This window comes from Amia ocellicauda, chromosome 8 (assembly GCF_036373705.1).
Source record: "Amia ocellicauda isolate fAmiCal2 chromosome 8, fAmiCal2.hap1, whole genome shotgun sequence".
Taxonomy (NCBI): Eukaryota; Metazoa; Chordata; class Actinopteri; order Amiiformes; family Amiidae; genus Amia; species Amia ocellicauda.
This window is the reverse complement of record NC_089857.1, coordinates 41,262,492-41,279,472: the sequence shown is the minus strand read 5'-3', so window position 1 is coordinate 41,279,472 and position 16,981 is coordinate 41,262,492. Positions and strand designations below refer to the sequence as shown.

Below are 16,981 nucleotides of genomic sequence, written 5' to 3'. Positions count from 1 at the left end.
AAGACGCCGCTCATCTTGACAGGAGCTGCTTAATCAGAAGTAGGGTCCAGTCGATCATTTCTAGAAGAGGTCTGTGGTGTGCGTTTAGCTATACTTTTACTACAAAAAAAAAAAGATGATGTGCTGTCCTTGAATAATGATTGTTGTTCTTGTTTACTCATAAGGGATTCATTTTATGACTTTATACTAATATTACCCCTTAATGTTTTCTGTGCATGTTCAAACTATGCAATATGGAGACAGCCACCAAGTACCAAACACTGCTGTGAGTCCCAGTCAGATTTCACTCCACGAAACTTGCATGGGAAACTAACCTCTTGTCAGTTTATATGCACCCGTTATCAGGAGCTGAATTCACTGGAGGCAGACTGAACTGGTCTCTTGCTCCCCCTTCCAGCAAAACAAATGACACCATAGCTACAAATATGTCTGACAATCGGTGTTGCCGAGAGAGTAACGTTAACGAGTCAAAACCGGCAGCAGATTAGCATTATGTAAATCAGATGTGTCATAGTTGTATGGTATATATCCCCTAATTACAATTGTAGGAGTAGGGTATTATAGTTAGCTGATGTAGGCCAAGGAATGAAAACAAAGCAATAAGCATGAATAGCACGGGACAATTTCCATAACATAAGCAGGATTGCCTAAGCAGACTTTCCACTTACATAGCAACATGATTACTTTGTTATTACGAATCCCTGCTTATCCGACTAATTATGAGCACAGCCAACAGACTTGAGAGTATCCAATAGTCAGTGTTTATAAAGCAATTTGCAAAGTGAAAATAGACTGGGTACAAAACCAACAGTTATTTCATTATTCGCCTCCATACAAACTAGGCTGCTCTGCAGTGTTTACAGATTTAATGTAAGACTGCTCATGTTATTTTTCCCTGTCTGGAAAACTACCTCCAATTTTCTCTTGTGCGGAAAAGAAAAATAATTGTGTCACCGGAGAAAATAAATAACCAATGATATTTTAATATGGCACTGTGGACTGCAGTTGTAACTAAACAGACTGAAATGGCAACAAAGGGGATGTCATTAATCTTCTGATGCACTTCAAATTGGCACAGCTAATGGTTAAAACCCAGGAGAGAGGTGAAATTGTGCATCCATGCTTGTGTACGTATCAATGGCTTCACAAAAACAACCACCACCGCATTTGAACCCTTCAATTGGATTCTCCCGAGAAAATGGAGACGGAGGTGACACCGTTAAAAGCTCTCTCAACAGAAGTGAAACCTACATCCGTGGTTATTAAAATTGTACAGAAATCAGCCTCAGCAAGGCCAATACACTGCGGGATAGAAAGAGCTATTACAGCGAGTGTTTTCCAGCCGATCCCCCATCGGTTACTGCGCAGTATGAGCACACTTTTGTGAAGAGGAATGCAAAAACTGCATGGGAACATTACAGACATAAAGCATCAACCTATCCCCTTTTAGTCTTAATCATAGATGGATACAATATTTTATATGTAAGTAAGGTAGCAAATAATGCAAATAATGATGTGTTGTAGAAACCAAACACGTAAGATACACAGTTCTACACGTATGTCATTGGTTTCTCTTGTCCGGCTCTTAAAAAGGATTGTTATTGAAATGTGTTTAAACTGAAGTGATGGTGACGTATTCCCGTGAGATAATTGACACAGGGCACTTCAAAAGAAATCCGCTGGGAAAGCAGAAGTGCAAATTCCTTGAAGGAGGTCACTGATCACAACAAGATCACTATCTTTTAACCCCGGAGATAAACTGTGGGTAGGACCAAAATTGATAACAATCAGTTAAGACTCACTGACTTGCGCTTGTAATTTGAAATGTTAATCACCTTTCCTGTCACACAGCAACATTGCCACCTAGCAGGAAAATGTGGTTAAATGTTGAAGATTGAACAGTATTAGAAATGTTAACTTTGACAGTTATAATAATATTTTCATTGCCGGAGAGTTACACTAAACTACTTTTGACATGGGGGTGGTTGTTTAAGAAGAAAAGTTATACAATTTCCTGCAGAATAACTTCCTTTGTTAGTTGCACTGAAGTAATATTTTCAGGTTGTCCTTTGTAGAAGGCTCTCTGAAATATGGTGCCAAGTATTGCGGCTTAAAAGATGCATTGTGCCACATTGTGCATTTCTTTTTTTGTGCTCTTCTCCAACATCTCACATTCAGATTGCTCCTGCCGAAATTATATCAATGAGCCTTGTAGCTCCAGCAAATGAAGCACAGAAACACAATCACTTTTAAACAAATATCAGAGACAGGCCACTGATTTATGTGATTAGGAAAGTTTAACAAGAACATCTTCATAATGAAACTGCCAGTGAAGTGTTGTAACTTCATTAGCATCCCCATACTGAGAGTAAGAGAGTTTTCTCTTTAAGGAACTGAAGCAGAATGTTCCTTCTTACATAAATCTCACACGAAGACACACCAGCGTCACAGCTGTTCATCCGAGATACTGGGGAAATCACTTTACAAGAACAATGGGAAAGATGGTGAGGCGTACGTACAAAATGAGCAAAGGATAAAGCAGCATATGTCAGAAGAGCTAATAAATCGGAGGCAGCAAAGCCCCTAAAGGCACGTGAAATAAAAACTTAGTGAACAGACGCTGAATTTGTTTTCTTGCAACTTCAAAAGATGATGACAAATCAGGCCTAGATAATCTGTTTATTCCCTTTCAAAACAATAAGATATACCAAGTAAAAGTACATGTCTGGTGCCTTTAATCCTCTTGGGGAAAAACAAACATTTCCCCAGCTGTTTGAAGAATTGCAAAACCACTAATTATTATTATTATTATTATTATTATTATTATTATTGTTGTTGTTTCACTAAACAATCAGCTCATCAGATGTGCCACCGCAGTTTATTACCAACCTTTGCCATCTCTGAACCCACCTCTGAAACGGACCTCAGGGCAGAGCAACTTCCATTTCCTCAAAGTGTATTTAAATTGTATTTACTCTGTATCGGAAAATCATAAAAAACAAATAAACAGCCTCAATCTGGATGTAGGAAATAGTTGCTGAATAAATTATATGTACCAGTAGCCAGAGGGATGTATCTGCTATTACTATAATTCTCTGTTTTTGTTGAGAGAGACGCAGCAGGGCTTCTCTTCAGGAAATCAAGCCAAACTAAACTTCCTACAGCATGTGCATAAACAGCCGGTTCTTCCTTTAAATAAAACTGGCAGGTAATTAAATGAAATCAACAGAGCTCATGAGTCTCAAGTTGAAACGGGTAAAAATCTACATCAGCCAGTCAAAACACAAAGCGGCACGACAAGATCATCTGCATTGTACACAGAAAATATTCTATACACACTGTAAACCCAAATTAAATCACAACAGTTTTGTAAACTTTGGAGATAAAAACAGATTTTACATAAAGCGGATTCAATTATAACATAAAAGGTCACCAAATGGTTTGGCACGCAAGACTAATATACTGAATAACTCCCTGCACGGTTATTTAAATACGCCAAATGGAAAGGAAATTATGATTATCCATGATTTTGTGAAATAGAAATGTCCTTGGCGTCACTAAACATTTGTGTGCACTTCAGCCTAAAAAAGAGGATGGCATTCTGCTGGGAAGTACTGAATCTGAACACAAAGGCTAACTACTTTTTATGCATGCAAAAAATAATAGTTTTGCAGCCTGCCGTTAATGCTACAAACGTTGGCCCAACGTTTCTGAGCCATGACTGTGGCTGCTGTAATGGTCAAGGCAGAGTTCTCCTATTCCCCCGATGTTGGCCAACCAGTGCTGACCGAGGACTGAACCAGACTGAACACGGGGAATCCTCTACAATATCATTTGTATGAGCAGCAAGTACACTGCCAGCTGCGCGACGCACTGCAGGTACAATAACCCACACTGACAACAAATTAACTTCAAATTCAGTCAACAGCTGGAATCAACTACCTCACACCCCAGGCCACACTGCAATGGATTTTAATTATGCGCAAAATATTCGGCGGAAGACGGGCTGACGTAGGCCACTCCAGCACGGTCCTGTTCACACCGTTTACATTCGTGCTTTTTACCGATGTCAGGATTGTAACCACCGTGATTCTCCAGCAGCCCAAGGTTTGTTCAACGAGGAACTGGTGGGAATCAGGACGAACCCTCAGGGACGATGCTGTCATCTTCACTCAGTTTTAATATGTTCGCTGATGTTAATCCCCAATAGCTTCAGGCAGACCGAATCACTTAAACAACCGTGGAAGAAAATGCAGCAGAGATATAAGCATCTGCTTTATAATACGTGGAAGGTTTCGGGTCGGGCAGGTCAGCGACTGGCTTTCAGAAACCCGCCATTCGATCTGAAAACACCACGATACACGACTGTTAACTGACGTACACGTTACTTCACCAAATTTCTGATCACTTGCACAACAAAGTTATGCTCACAGCAGCCCTTTCCGTTTGTGAGCTCTGAGGCCCTGCCAGCTGCAGTGCGTGGATTGTGTAGATTGTGTAGATTGTGTGTTTGCGAGTTGCACCGCTTACTAAAGTGCTACCCAACAACATCGACTTTAAATAAACCCTTTTTGTTGCACTTTCATTTCGCCTCCCACAGATCCCCTTGTAGTTGCCGCAAGCGACAGCAGAGCAGCCTGTAAAATAGCACAAAGCCCATTGCAGGGAATCGCTGGGAGAAAACGGCAGATTCATACCGACTGCCAAGTGAAAGGAGAACGGTGATGGGTTTCATATCATCACTGTCGTGAAGGTGCCACTGTTCACATGAGAACAAAACGGAGTTCATCATTTAAACTCAGTTCAATTCAACAGATTTGTAAAGCGTCTTAAGTGAGAATTGTCATTATTTTTAGGTGATTTGTGTGACATAGCCTTTCGATGCAAATATTCTCTTATAATGTGAAAACCTTCTTATTCAGCTTTCTAATGTTGAAAACCCTACCTCCTTTGCAATGAAGAGCAAGCAAGTGATGCCCTGTGGAAATGGATTAAACATGAAGATTATCTTAAACATGGAAGAGGGGTAACCCGGGACAATGGGTATTAAAGTTGATAAACTGCAGAGCTGCATGAAATCCCCTGAGATTCGTGACCGTTTCTAGAGAAAGGGAATCAAATGGCTGTAAAAATATGAACATCATCTTACAAAGCGCCTCAGTGGTGCAGTGCCTTGTGAAAAGCACCACAAGATGCACTGATAGTAAGGCTTAAAGGCCATTATCAGCACCCTTCTGAAAGTGAAAAGTCAACACCATGTCACTGTCCGCGGCCAGCGATGGCACCGTGTCAACAATGAGGTCAACACATGTGCCAGAACATTTCTGTCCCCCCCCCCCCCCCCCCAATGAGGTTCCCCCGGCGAATTTAAAGATGTGCCTGATAAAATATTAAGGATTTAGAGACTGCAGAGACATGGGTACTCTCACACCTCTTACTGCAACTAGAGCCATTTGTATCACTTCAATAGTTCATTATAAAAGGCATGAGAGGATTCATTTTGACTTCTCTTCACTAACTTCTCAGCAGCACTCTTTGGAAAATACTTTCAACCTTTTAAATAAAAATAAATCTGCCTGGTAGAAGCTGCCAACAGAACTTAATAAATTACACGAATCATCTCTGACTCGTATTGACAGGTTCAGTGTGGGCGATCGGTCTTCCAGTTCCAAACTGGCACAGACAGGCTGGGAACACGCCAGAGAAATGAGGGGTAAAGGCCACCATCCCCTTGTGCTACAACCTTGCTCTTAAATGTGCCCTTTTCCACTCTGCAAGTCGCTGCCTTCATCCATAGTTTTTCATACATTTTTATGCCTCTCTCCAGATTTCTTCACCTCCCACCTCAGTACAATGGGAATACAGAGCCGTCAGACGTCAGATGAGCCAGTGCTCTCATCCTTCAGCTCAATACGAGAGTCAAACTTATCACTTACCAGAAGAAACAAACAAACAAAAAAAGAAAATATATGTACCTGTCTCTCGTTTCTTTAAAACTACTTCTGAAACTCTACGTCTCACTCACCATGACCTCCATATTGCGGTGGGGCTCCACAAAACCGTGAACCGTAAGTTTCCGTAGAACTACAAGAGAAGAAATGGGACTTGTTTCAATGACATCGCAGTCAGGAGAGAATTACCACCCGCAAGATAATACAGGCTACACCTTTAACCGCACTGTGGCGCCTAACCCTTTCGACTTTTTAATCGGAGGGTTAGGATCGCTCAGAATGTAATGTCTGCTTCTGTACAAAGTATTTTGGGGAAAGCAATTCTACAGGTGGGCTATATTAACTCTTGATGCAGTGTTGGTGCAGCTGAATTAGTAGAACATAGGGTAGTGAGGAAGGCATGGCTGTCAAGCCAACTGGTGGTCATTTCATTACATTTTTGGAGCGATAGTTACAACCCATGAAGTGAAAATGGAGCCAGTAGTGTAAACCTTGTGCCATTCCTATGCACAAGATAAATACTCTAGAAGTATTTCAAACAAAGGGATTGTTATTAACGGAGCAAGGTTTTCCACAGCACAGATAGGTGAAGACAATAGCCAGAAGGAATCACAAATCTACCAAGATTCTCTCATTAATTAATCTTCTCACAAAAGTGTCTAAACATTTATTTCTTTAAAGGGAATTTTTACAACCGTGTAACACTCGGATAAACTGTTAATCGCTTCTCTTACTGCAACACTGTATAAGGGGTGTAATTATCTTACACCAGAGGGCAGCAGCTTATAAACACATACATATTTATGTTTAAACCATTTTTATCATATTTAATTTAAAAAATAAAAAACAATGCCAAGAGACTATTAAGTCAAACCAAAAATTATGTATATGGCTGAATGAATATAAATGCCCCAAACACAGAGCAAGTTTCTAGATTATTTGAGGTGATTTGTGGCATTTTGAAAGTGACCTAATTTCTATTTACACACCAAAATATGAATGCAGAAATATTTTTAATTACATTGTTTTGTTTGCATTTCGATTTCTCTTCAGGAATACTGTTTAGCCATTCAAGAAAGTGGTTTGGGAAACATATCGTCAACACATTATTATTATTATTCACAAAACTTGCACAGCAGCTGATGCTAACTTACTGCTCTTTCAAAAGCCCAAGAGGGAAATGTACTCAGCAGTGGCGATACCTTTTAACGAAAGTAGCGTTCTTTCCAAGGAGCTCATGGCAGCCGCTTCGTCTCTCGTGCAGATCTGCTGCAGGAAGGTGTCGGTGTGGTGATTCCACAGAGAACAGGCAAAGCTGTAGATGCCAGAAGCCAGCTGTAAGGAGAGAAGAACAAATGTAAAAGTATTTATTACGGTTAGACTGAAACCGAAAATACCATTTAGAACTATTTCATTTCTGTATGCGTGTCCTAATGTTTTACACTAGACATGTTATACCCTTGGCAATAAGCAATTAAAACTAAGGGGAAGTTTTACATGATGCACCACAAAACAAGAAATCATCCCACGGAGAGAAGTGCCCTACAATCTCTTAACAGCGGCAACATGATGATGTAATCCCACTCAGCACAATCTCTTACTTATAGATGGGTGTATTTTAAATTGGGAATGCAGGACATACTGTGATCTTTTGTAATCTGTTGGTACAGACTTCCAGATAACACACAGGAAATAACAGAAGCAAGATGCCGCCAAGGGGTAATGACAATCCGTCTCTCTACAGGCACATGTTGCAGTTAGTATATATTCAGATTCTTAGGGCCTCATATCGGTGGGCAAAGATTTTTAGTGGGTACTGTGAGGGGCCAGAGCTGACACTGGCATTCGAACTGCCATCTCTCGGGCACATCCACACGTGCCCCGCCTCACACCGCTTTGTGAGCAGAGCCACAAAACCGCTGCACCAAAAGACCATCCCCCTGCCAACCTGGAGTTAAGGACAGTTCCTCAAGGTAATACCCAACTTTCCCAGTTGTAAACAGATTTACATCAAGACAGACACAAAGAAATGATCATATTTAGTAAACACTTCATCATCTCTGATACTTCATCCCTGCATGCTCACCCAGAGGCAAAACAATCCCTTATTCATGATGCCCCCCGAACACAGTTGACATTTACAATGACAAACGGCCGGCGGGAATACATTAACACTGACCCAGCCCTCCGAACTCCACAAAACAAAAGGATGTGAACAATAAATCCCTGGGGATGAAAAACAGACTGAATTCTGCAAGTCTAAATAAACAGGGCAACCTCGAAAATAAATATTTATAAAATAAATAATCCCTATAGTTTCTAAATGGTAACACTGAAATGTCAATAGAGCAGTTTTAGTCAAATGTTACTGCTTCCATCAAGACCAGATCCAGTACAGAAGACATGTTTCCACAATCACAACTGCTTTTGTGTCTGATTGAAGTAAACTATGACCAGCATTGTGGAGACCATGGGTGAGAAGTAATGAAGACTTTCTGACGTACCGTTTATAAAAAATTATACAAAATAATATAACCCCTTTATAATCACAGCAGTGTCTTCAGGGAACTGTACTGCAACTTGACAAGTTGAGTCCAGCTGAGCAGACGCCTCCAGTAATACAGATGCACATAGCACAAGTGGGAAAGGAAAATAACTCTTAGCTATAAAAGCCTATTTTGCATGAAATATGAGGCCAATTGTTTGCTGCTTTGCCAGGGAATTACTGTAATGTCTTCCTGCATCACCGATCACCAACAGTTAAGAGCCAAACTGCAGCGTTCGAACTTCGCACGGTACGTAATATGGCAAGAAATATGTTCTCGTATAAAATAAATAGTTAATAAGGTCACATAAATAAGACATCAGGACATTTTCTTACATTTGTAAAAGTAAAATGCATAAGAAATAGGATCATACTTAAGAGCTGATACTTTACACAAACTAGTCGAAATAGTTTTTTCTGCTTCCGTCTTCTGCCGAGATCATGGATTTAAATCTGTGTGCCTGGTCTCTACGCTGCACAGATTTGTGAAGCCATCAATAAAGATACCTCGCTCTCAGTAGGCACAGCTATCCGTATCAAACAGCATCAATTTAATAGAAATTAAGTTCATATCAAAGGCCCCTTTTTTTTTTTTTCTAAAGATGCTACACAGCTCGGAGGATAATTATACCCATTATTTAAATGACGCAGGCCGCTGAAAGCTTTTAATACTTTATATGGTACTTGTTTGCTGCTGTCTGTAATAAAAGAGCACAGATCTCATTTTGCATCACACAAAGCCCATTTCCATGCCTGCAGTTCAAGCAGCTATCAGAATACTATTTAGCAAAACAATTTGCAGCAATCAACCTTCCCCGTGATTAATCAAGCAACCAGCTCGAAGTGTATAGAATTTGTCACAGAGAATTAACGTCATCTCGTCGCAGGGACCTCATAGCCCCTCTCAGATCATACGCAGCCGGTCAATACGGCACTGCAAATATTTCAGCGCCGTGATCTAATTGGAGACTAACTCATTAAGCTGAAGTCTCCAATTGGCTTAGTCTAGCTGTGATATTGAGAACCCCTGTTGGTGCTCTTACATTGTACTCGGACAGGCAAAAGCTGATATCTGTCATAATGCGACATGTTACAGACATGCAGCTGTTGTCTGGTGGGGAAATAAAATACAGATGACAACTTTATAATGATCCCCCCCATAAAAAAGCAGTTTCAATTGGACAGCATACAAATCTAAGCAGATACTACATGGTTAACATACCCTGCTTTACTTTTTTCTTCCACTTTTTTTATTGGAATCTACTACAAGGTAATTGTTTGTATGTGTTTGGAAAAACGTTGACATGATCCGATCCTAATCTTAAGTAGGACTTTTCACTAATCCCATTGCCGATGCTTATCCTTTCTTCATTAGGTTTAGCCCGAGCACCCATGCATAGATTAATTCAATCTCTTTTCTATACACTCCAAAATCTGAGCTTTACATGCATGACTTTTCACTCTCCAGTCACAGCTCAAAAACAAAATTCAAACCCGCCGCATGGGGCTTTATCCACGCATCTAATCACCTCTTCCCACCTGTTTAAGCTCGCACCGATATTCTCTCACATACAAGATTTTACCCGCCTTGTTCAGCTATCGGCCGAGTGCAAACTTAATAAGCAGGTTTATACTTCACGCGCTATCAAACGGATCAGGGAATGTCACCGACTTCAACAGAGGGCCGCCCTTGATTGGGGGCTGTCAGCGACGAGAAAAACAACCGAGAAGGACGCCAAAGTGCTGGTAATCCACACCAGGATCGTGGCTGGAAATCTACAGTTAGGCCTTTTCTAGTGAAGCCCTGCAGAACAGACGAGCTTTTAACAGGGAGGTTGTGTAGCTGAGAATCCTGAGCTGGAGACCCCCCTTTGAATTATCCTGCTCCAGTTAAAAATAATAAGGGAATTACATTTTTTTTTTTATCAATACACTTGGGGGGAGGGGTGCATGCTGGTCTCTTTGAGATTTTGAAACGTTCAGTAGGACTTACATCATCATGCTGGTAATATGCAGTAGATCCCATTGTAGGAATATGCTTTGAAAAAAGGCATTAAATTGTGGCAATTGTGTGCATTTTGAGAGCGGCGTTGATTAGAAAACATTCATTAGGATTTATGAAGCTTGTGATTAGCATGACAGCTAAGGTCTGTACCACTGGATATATTACATATGGAGCACTGTGAGGCAATTTGTTATGGGGACAGAAGAAGAATTATGAAACATTTAAATTACATTTTTTGTTTTGAGCTCATGGAATGTTATGTACTTGCAAATCATTCCAAATTGATGCAAAGCGATCCGCTGATGATCAAAGAAATATTAAATTATGCAATGTATAGAAAGAAACTAATCTAGACTGGAAAAGGTTTTGTGCTCATCAGTTCTTATTACAAACTCTTTTTTTCCCCCGAACCGTCTTTAAAATCGAGTAATTTTTTTTAAGCTGACTTTCAAGATTTACAATCCTGACTATAAAAAAAAAAAAAGTTCCTTCCTGAGGGAGGAAGCCTAAATAACCGAACAAGGGGCAATTTGGACGTGTTAATCCTATGTTGCGTAATCCCAGAGTTGTTAAGGGTGTTTTATTGTGTGTGGGTAACAGCAGAAGATGCCACAGCTCCTCACTTTAAGTACGGCCTTGGGTTTTTCCTTTATTAAATTTTCCTCCACTAAACAATTTAAAACAAGAAAACTGCCAATATTATTGACAGTAATGCACACATCCTTCTACAAAAATGGCATTTAATAGTTCTCTCAGCATGAAACTAAACCAAAATATTAAGTATTTCACATCATATGGCTTATGCTCAGCTCAACAGGACCAGCAACAGCTGCACAAATGCAAGCTTCGGCAGGATCACTTTAATTAGATTTCAGCTTTATTAAGGTGTAATTGCTTGCCGAATATAGCACCATTGGAAAGCCTAACCACGATGTGTTTAAAAAGACCACTGGAAAATGTGCAGACCACTCAGAAAATGTGCAATTAGCACTCCCAACCAATCTGCACACCTTACAAATCAAACCACACAACACATTAAAGACCACACACGTCACACACTAAGTAAAGAAAAAACAATCAAATAAGGAAGGTTTGCAATTGCACATCAAATATAAATAATAAACCTTGTTGGGTAAAGCTTGCAATAGTTTGCTACAGCATGCAGTTAAATCCAAAAGCAAGAACCTTCAAGAACTGTTTGAAGCCTCTGAAATGAATAGGTTACAAGAGTTCTCTGAGATCCGATATGCCCTACAACCTGATCTCATTATACATAAATACTGTGTTTCTGTACCATATACACTCACGGACAAACTTTGCAGACAATTCTCTTGCTAATATTGGGAGAAAATAATAATAATGTGTGTATATATACACTCACCTAAAGGATTATTAGGAACACCTGTTCAATTTCTCATTAATGCAATTATCTAACCAACCAATCACATGGCAGTTGCTTCAATGCATTTAGGGGTGTGGTCCTGGTCAAGACAATCTCCTGAACTCCAAACTGAATGTCTGAATGGGAAAGAAAGGTGATTTAAGCAATTTTGAGCGTGGCATGGTTGTTGGTGCCAGACGGGCCGGTCTGAGTATTTCACAATCTGCTCAGTTACTGGGATTTTCACGCACAACCATTTCTAGGGTTTACAAAGAATGGTGTGAAAAGGGAAAAACATCCAGTATGCGGCAGTCCTGTGGGCGAAAATGCCTTGTTGATGCTAGAGGTCAGAGGAGAATGGGCCGACTGATTCAAGCTGATAGAAGAGCAACTTTGACTGAAATAACCACTCGTTACAACCGAGGTATGCAGCAAAGCATTTGTGAAGCCACAACACGTACAACCTTGAGGCGGATGGGCTACAACAGCAGAAGACCCCACGGGTACCACTCATCTCCACTACAAATAGGAAAAAGAGGCTACAATTTGCACAAGCTCACCAAAATTGGACAGTTGAAGACTGGAAAAATGTTGCCTGGTCTGATGAGTCTCCATTTCTGTTGAGACATTCAGATGGTAGAGTCAGAATTTGGCGTAAACAGAATGAGAACATGGATCCATCATGCCTTGTTACCACTGTGCAGGCTGCTGGTGGTGGTGCAATGGTGTGGGGGATGTTTTCTTGGCACACTTTAGGCCCCTTAGTGCCAATTGGGCATCGTTTAAATGCCACGGCCTACCTGAGAATTGTTTCTGACCATGTCCATCCCTTTATGACCACCATGTACCCATCCTCTGATGGCTACTTCCAGCAGGATAATGCACCATGTCACAAAGGTCGAATCATTTCAAATTGGTTTCTTGAACATGACAATGAGTTCACTGTACTAAACTGGCCCCCACATTCACCAGATCTCAACCCAATAGAGCATCTTTGGGATGTGGTGGAACGGGAGCTTCGTGCCCTGGATGTGCATCCCACAAATCTCCATCAACTGCAAGATGCTATCCTATCAATATGGGCCAACATTTCTAAAGAATGCTTTCAGCACCTTGTTGAATCAATGCCACGTAGAGTTAAGGCAGTTCTGAAGGCGAAAGGGGGTCAAACACAGTATTAGTATGGTGTTCCTAATAATCCTTTAGGTGAGTGTATATATGTATGTATGTATGTATATATATATATATATATATATATATATATATATATATACACCGATCAGCCATAACATTATGACCACCTGCCTAATATTGTGTAGGTCCCCCATTTGCCACCAAAACAGCCCTGACCTGTCGAGGCATGGACTCCACTAGACCTCTGAAGGTGTGCTGTGGTATCTGGCACCAAGACGTTAGCAGCAGATCCTTTAAGTCCTGTAAGTTGCGAGGTGGAGCCTCCATGGAGCGGACTTGTTTGTCCAGCACATCCCACAGATGCTCGATTGGATTGAGATCTGGGGAATTTGGAGGCCAAGTCAACACCTTGAACTCGTGATTCATCAGATCAGGCCACCTTCTTCCATTGCTCCGTGGTCCAGTTCTGATGCTCACGTGTCCATTGTAGGCGCTTTTGGCAGTGGACAGGGGTCAGCATGGGCACTTTGACTGGTCTGCGGCTACGCAGCCCCATACGCAACAAACTGCGTATCGGACCACATGGAGATTGCTAAACTCAAGGTGAAAAGGGAAAAGCACAAAAAACAAACCATAAAAAAACAAGGCAGGATGTTGAAGTCTAGAAGACCGTATTATCTTAATGGCTTCGATTATTGAATATGCCAAATCCACATGTAGGCATAATAAATGATCAAATCTTATTCCACTGCATAAATTGAGAACAAATCAGTTTCCTTTTAGGTAGTAAACTTGAAATTACAATCTGGCATTCGTCAACACCATAAATCACTGTCCACATACCCCTGAACCCACCTTCAGAGGAACAGGTTGGTCAGTGTCTTTGTTCCCTAAAACAGATTACTCTGCACTTTTTTCTAGCTATACAGCTTCATCTTCACAGCTTTATTGAAACAATAAAGGGCTTTTTGAATCCCCATAAAAAATTAAATTAAAAAAACACAGACAGAGTGATGTCAAATTTATGATCAAAGACCTTTAAGTTTCTAAGATGAACTAACTTTACAATGACCTTAAAAAAAAGTCAGACTTTAATGACAGCAACTATACATGAGATGTCCATCTACAAAAAATAAACTACTCAAATAAGTATAAGCACATTTTAATGTCGATTGATAACTAATTTATCACAAAAACTATCTGGAATCATTTATATTTTATGATGACTAGAGTATGGTTCCAAACAAAATACCAATGTCCTAAAAATCCAGACAGCATTTACCAGACATCCTTCAATTGGCACAGACTGCAGCCGAACAATAACTTAAAACCTCAGCACCCTAAGTCGATTGATCGGGCAGGATCCACTCCGTCCCCAGGTGTAGCGCCGGCCTATTTAATGGACACATTTTGGCTCCCATTACACTTCTGAGACGGCTCGTTCTGCAGTGAACGGACCATCAAAGAACGCTCAGTTACCTCGTATGGAACAAAGAAAAGATTTTAGTAACCCAAGCCATAGAGAGCAGAGGAATAAGCCATGTTGTATTATTGTGCACTCTCCAAACGTTCAGCTTGCACCGCATCAGAGAGGGGGAGAGCGATGTGATGAAAAGAGACAGTGTTTACAGACTTAGATCAATCCTGATGGAAATCTGATTTAAAAAAAAAAAAAAAAAAACCTCCTCTGCAGACAGTATACAAATATTGAGCATTTAATCTTTGAAGGCCATGAGAATCCATTTATTTTTATTCTGGCATCCAAACTGTTTGAGGAAGGTGGGGGGAATTTCGCAGAATTTCGTTGGCCTGAAACACGTAAGAGTCTCAATCAGCAGAAAAGGAAACTACCAGACCTACCCACAACCATGCCTGCATATTTCTAGAGGAAATCGCTACACAATATGAAGCCCAACTTTGATCATTAATAAGCCATGAGGGTGTTTGAACACCTATATTATTGACCCATCCTTTTTCTTCCCACTTCACTGAGTGAAAAGTGTTGAACAACGTGTCCTGTGAACTGCCTCATCTAGAACAATGCCCCCCCTTCCCATCTCGATCTCACAGCTAGGGAACTGAATCCTGATTCCCGTTCCCTTTTCAGAAATAGCGTTAGACAAACATGAAAGCAACGGCACAGCCTTTCACCAGACAATACAATCCTCCGTGGTGCTAGTCCAATTGCCTGCGGTCCCGGCCCGGCTTCTGGGCTTTCTGATCCTCCAGGCATCACACAGGAGAGCGCACCCCCTCAAAGCACGAGTCTCAAAATCACAAGACTGAGGTGAGGGGAGGGGGGGCACTCCCACAGAATCTAACTTATTTCTTCCGACTCCTACAGGGAGACTGACTGAAGTCTATAAGACGCTCTGTGACAGAACTTTAAATAGAAAAAATGAGTAAGCACTGCATCACAACTACTTTGCATTACAAATATTCTGACATAAAAAGATTTCACACTAGATGGAAAGAAAAATGTTCTACCAGGCGCAAACTTCAACTGGAAGTTTTGGTATTTTTAAAAGACTATTTTGAAAAATACGCCTGCAGCTCCAGTGGATGTAGACAGGATTTGGACTGATAATAAATGGCAATCTAATATTGCAGCAATTTATTTTTAGGCAACATGGTCAAACTAGGAATTCGATTTTGATACATATGGGGCGGAGAGGGTGCAATACATGCATTCAATCACTTTCACAGTAACCGCCATGTAACGGTTAATCCAAAACTAAAAGCAGCAGAGCTACTGTGCAGTCCGCAGCCAAAGGCCCCAAGGGTGAACAGTTCAATGAACCAGAAACGTGATCAATTACACCAATGGTGGATATTCAAGACACACCAACGACTGTCAGGGCTGACAGACAGTCACTAGGGCCCTGAGTGACAGATCACACAATACAACAACTCCTTGTCTCTCATCATACAGCCTTGCAAACAAACTGCTACTGGGCCGCAGTGATCAGGGGGAGGCCAGGTTCATGCTAGCCTTCCGAAGTGGCCACAAGGGCAAAGCCACACGTGGGTTGAACGTCCTGCTGCTAAATTCCTGTTCTCATCAGGGTCTTATCTCTGCTGCACACTACCGGCGCGATATTAACCGGCATCAGTCGTGCCCCCCAGCCCGCTGTACAACAGTGGCGTTTTTCATTTCCCAATATGATACGGCCCAGGTTCAAAGCATGCGTCATATCACCACCACCTCAAGAGACCGGCGTGGCTTCAAAGACCCGTCGAGCCCCGGCTACAAAAGGACTCAAATAATAGCAGCTTTGCATAGTTTATGCAGAAGGCTGAATTATTTTCTCCTGTACAGGATCCTGAGGTTTCCTCCGGGTGGGATCTGACCAGCAGCTTCAACAGACAGCCTGCCTCATCTTCCTTCTCTCGCTGTGCAATCTTAATAAACTCATAATGAAATCCAGCACAAAGATATCTGTACAGCTGGATAAGAGGTTCATATTAATCTTGAATGTGTTGAGGCTACCTGAGCAAAATATAATCAGATTGATAAAAAAATATATTTATATATATATAGATGGAAGATTCTGGTCGTGTGATGACAGTTTTAACTAAGAAAGATAATACTTTAAATCAAACTCTCTTGGTTTTGTGCCCTGATTTAAGGTCAACAATATTTCTTACTTTTAAAAGCCTTATAGGGAATCTTTGCGAATGTTTTGGCTTAGCCAAGTTATTTATTTTTTCACCCTATTTCTTCATTGTACAAATATTTATTACAAAAAAAATATTTTGACTCAAAACCCCCCAGTTAACATTCCTTATCTTTTGGGAATATTGCCGTACAGCCGAATGACAGGAAATAACTTTAGGGAAAAGTTATGCATAGCGATCCATGAAGTCTGTTTTTATCAGTGTGCGGTGCACTGGGCAGAAGTGCGCTCTTCACACACAGAGACACAGTACCACCGTGAGGCACGGCTCCAACACTACAACTGGGG

General features: G+C 41.0%; 1 protein-coding gene across 1 annotated transcript in view; it reads right to left on the bottom strand.

The window, feature by feature from the left end:
- Positions 1 to 16,981, bottom strand: part of ipo11 (importin 11) — a 179,150-nt gene that overhangs the window by 149,076 nt on the left and 13,093 nt on the right. Inside the window, exons 6-7 of the mRNA XM_066711430.1 lie at positions 7,154 to 7,286; positions 6,026 to 6,084 (exon numbers count right to left, since the gene is read on the bottom strand). Of these exons, the coding sequence (XP_066567527.1) occupies positions 6,026 to 6,084; positions 7,154 to 7,286 (192 nt within the window). The remainder of the gene's footprint in view (positions 1 to 6,025; positions 6,085 to 7,153; positions 7,287 to 16,981) is intronic.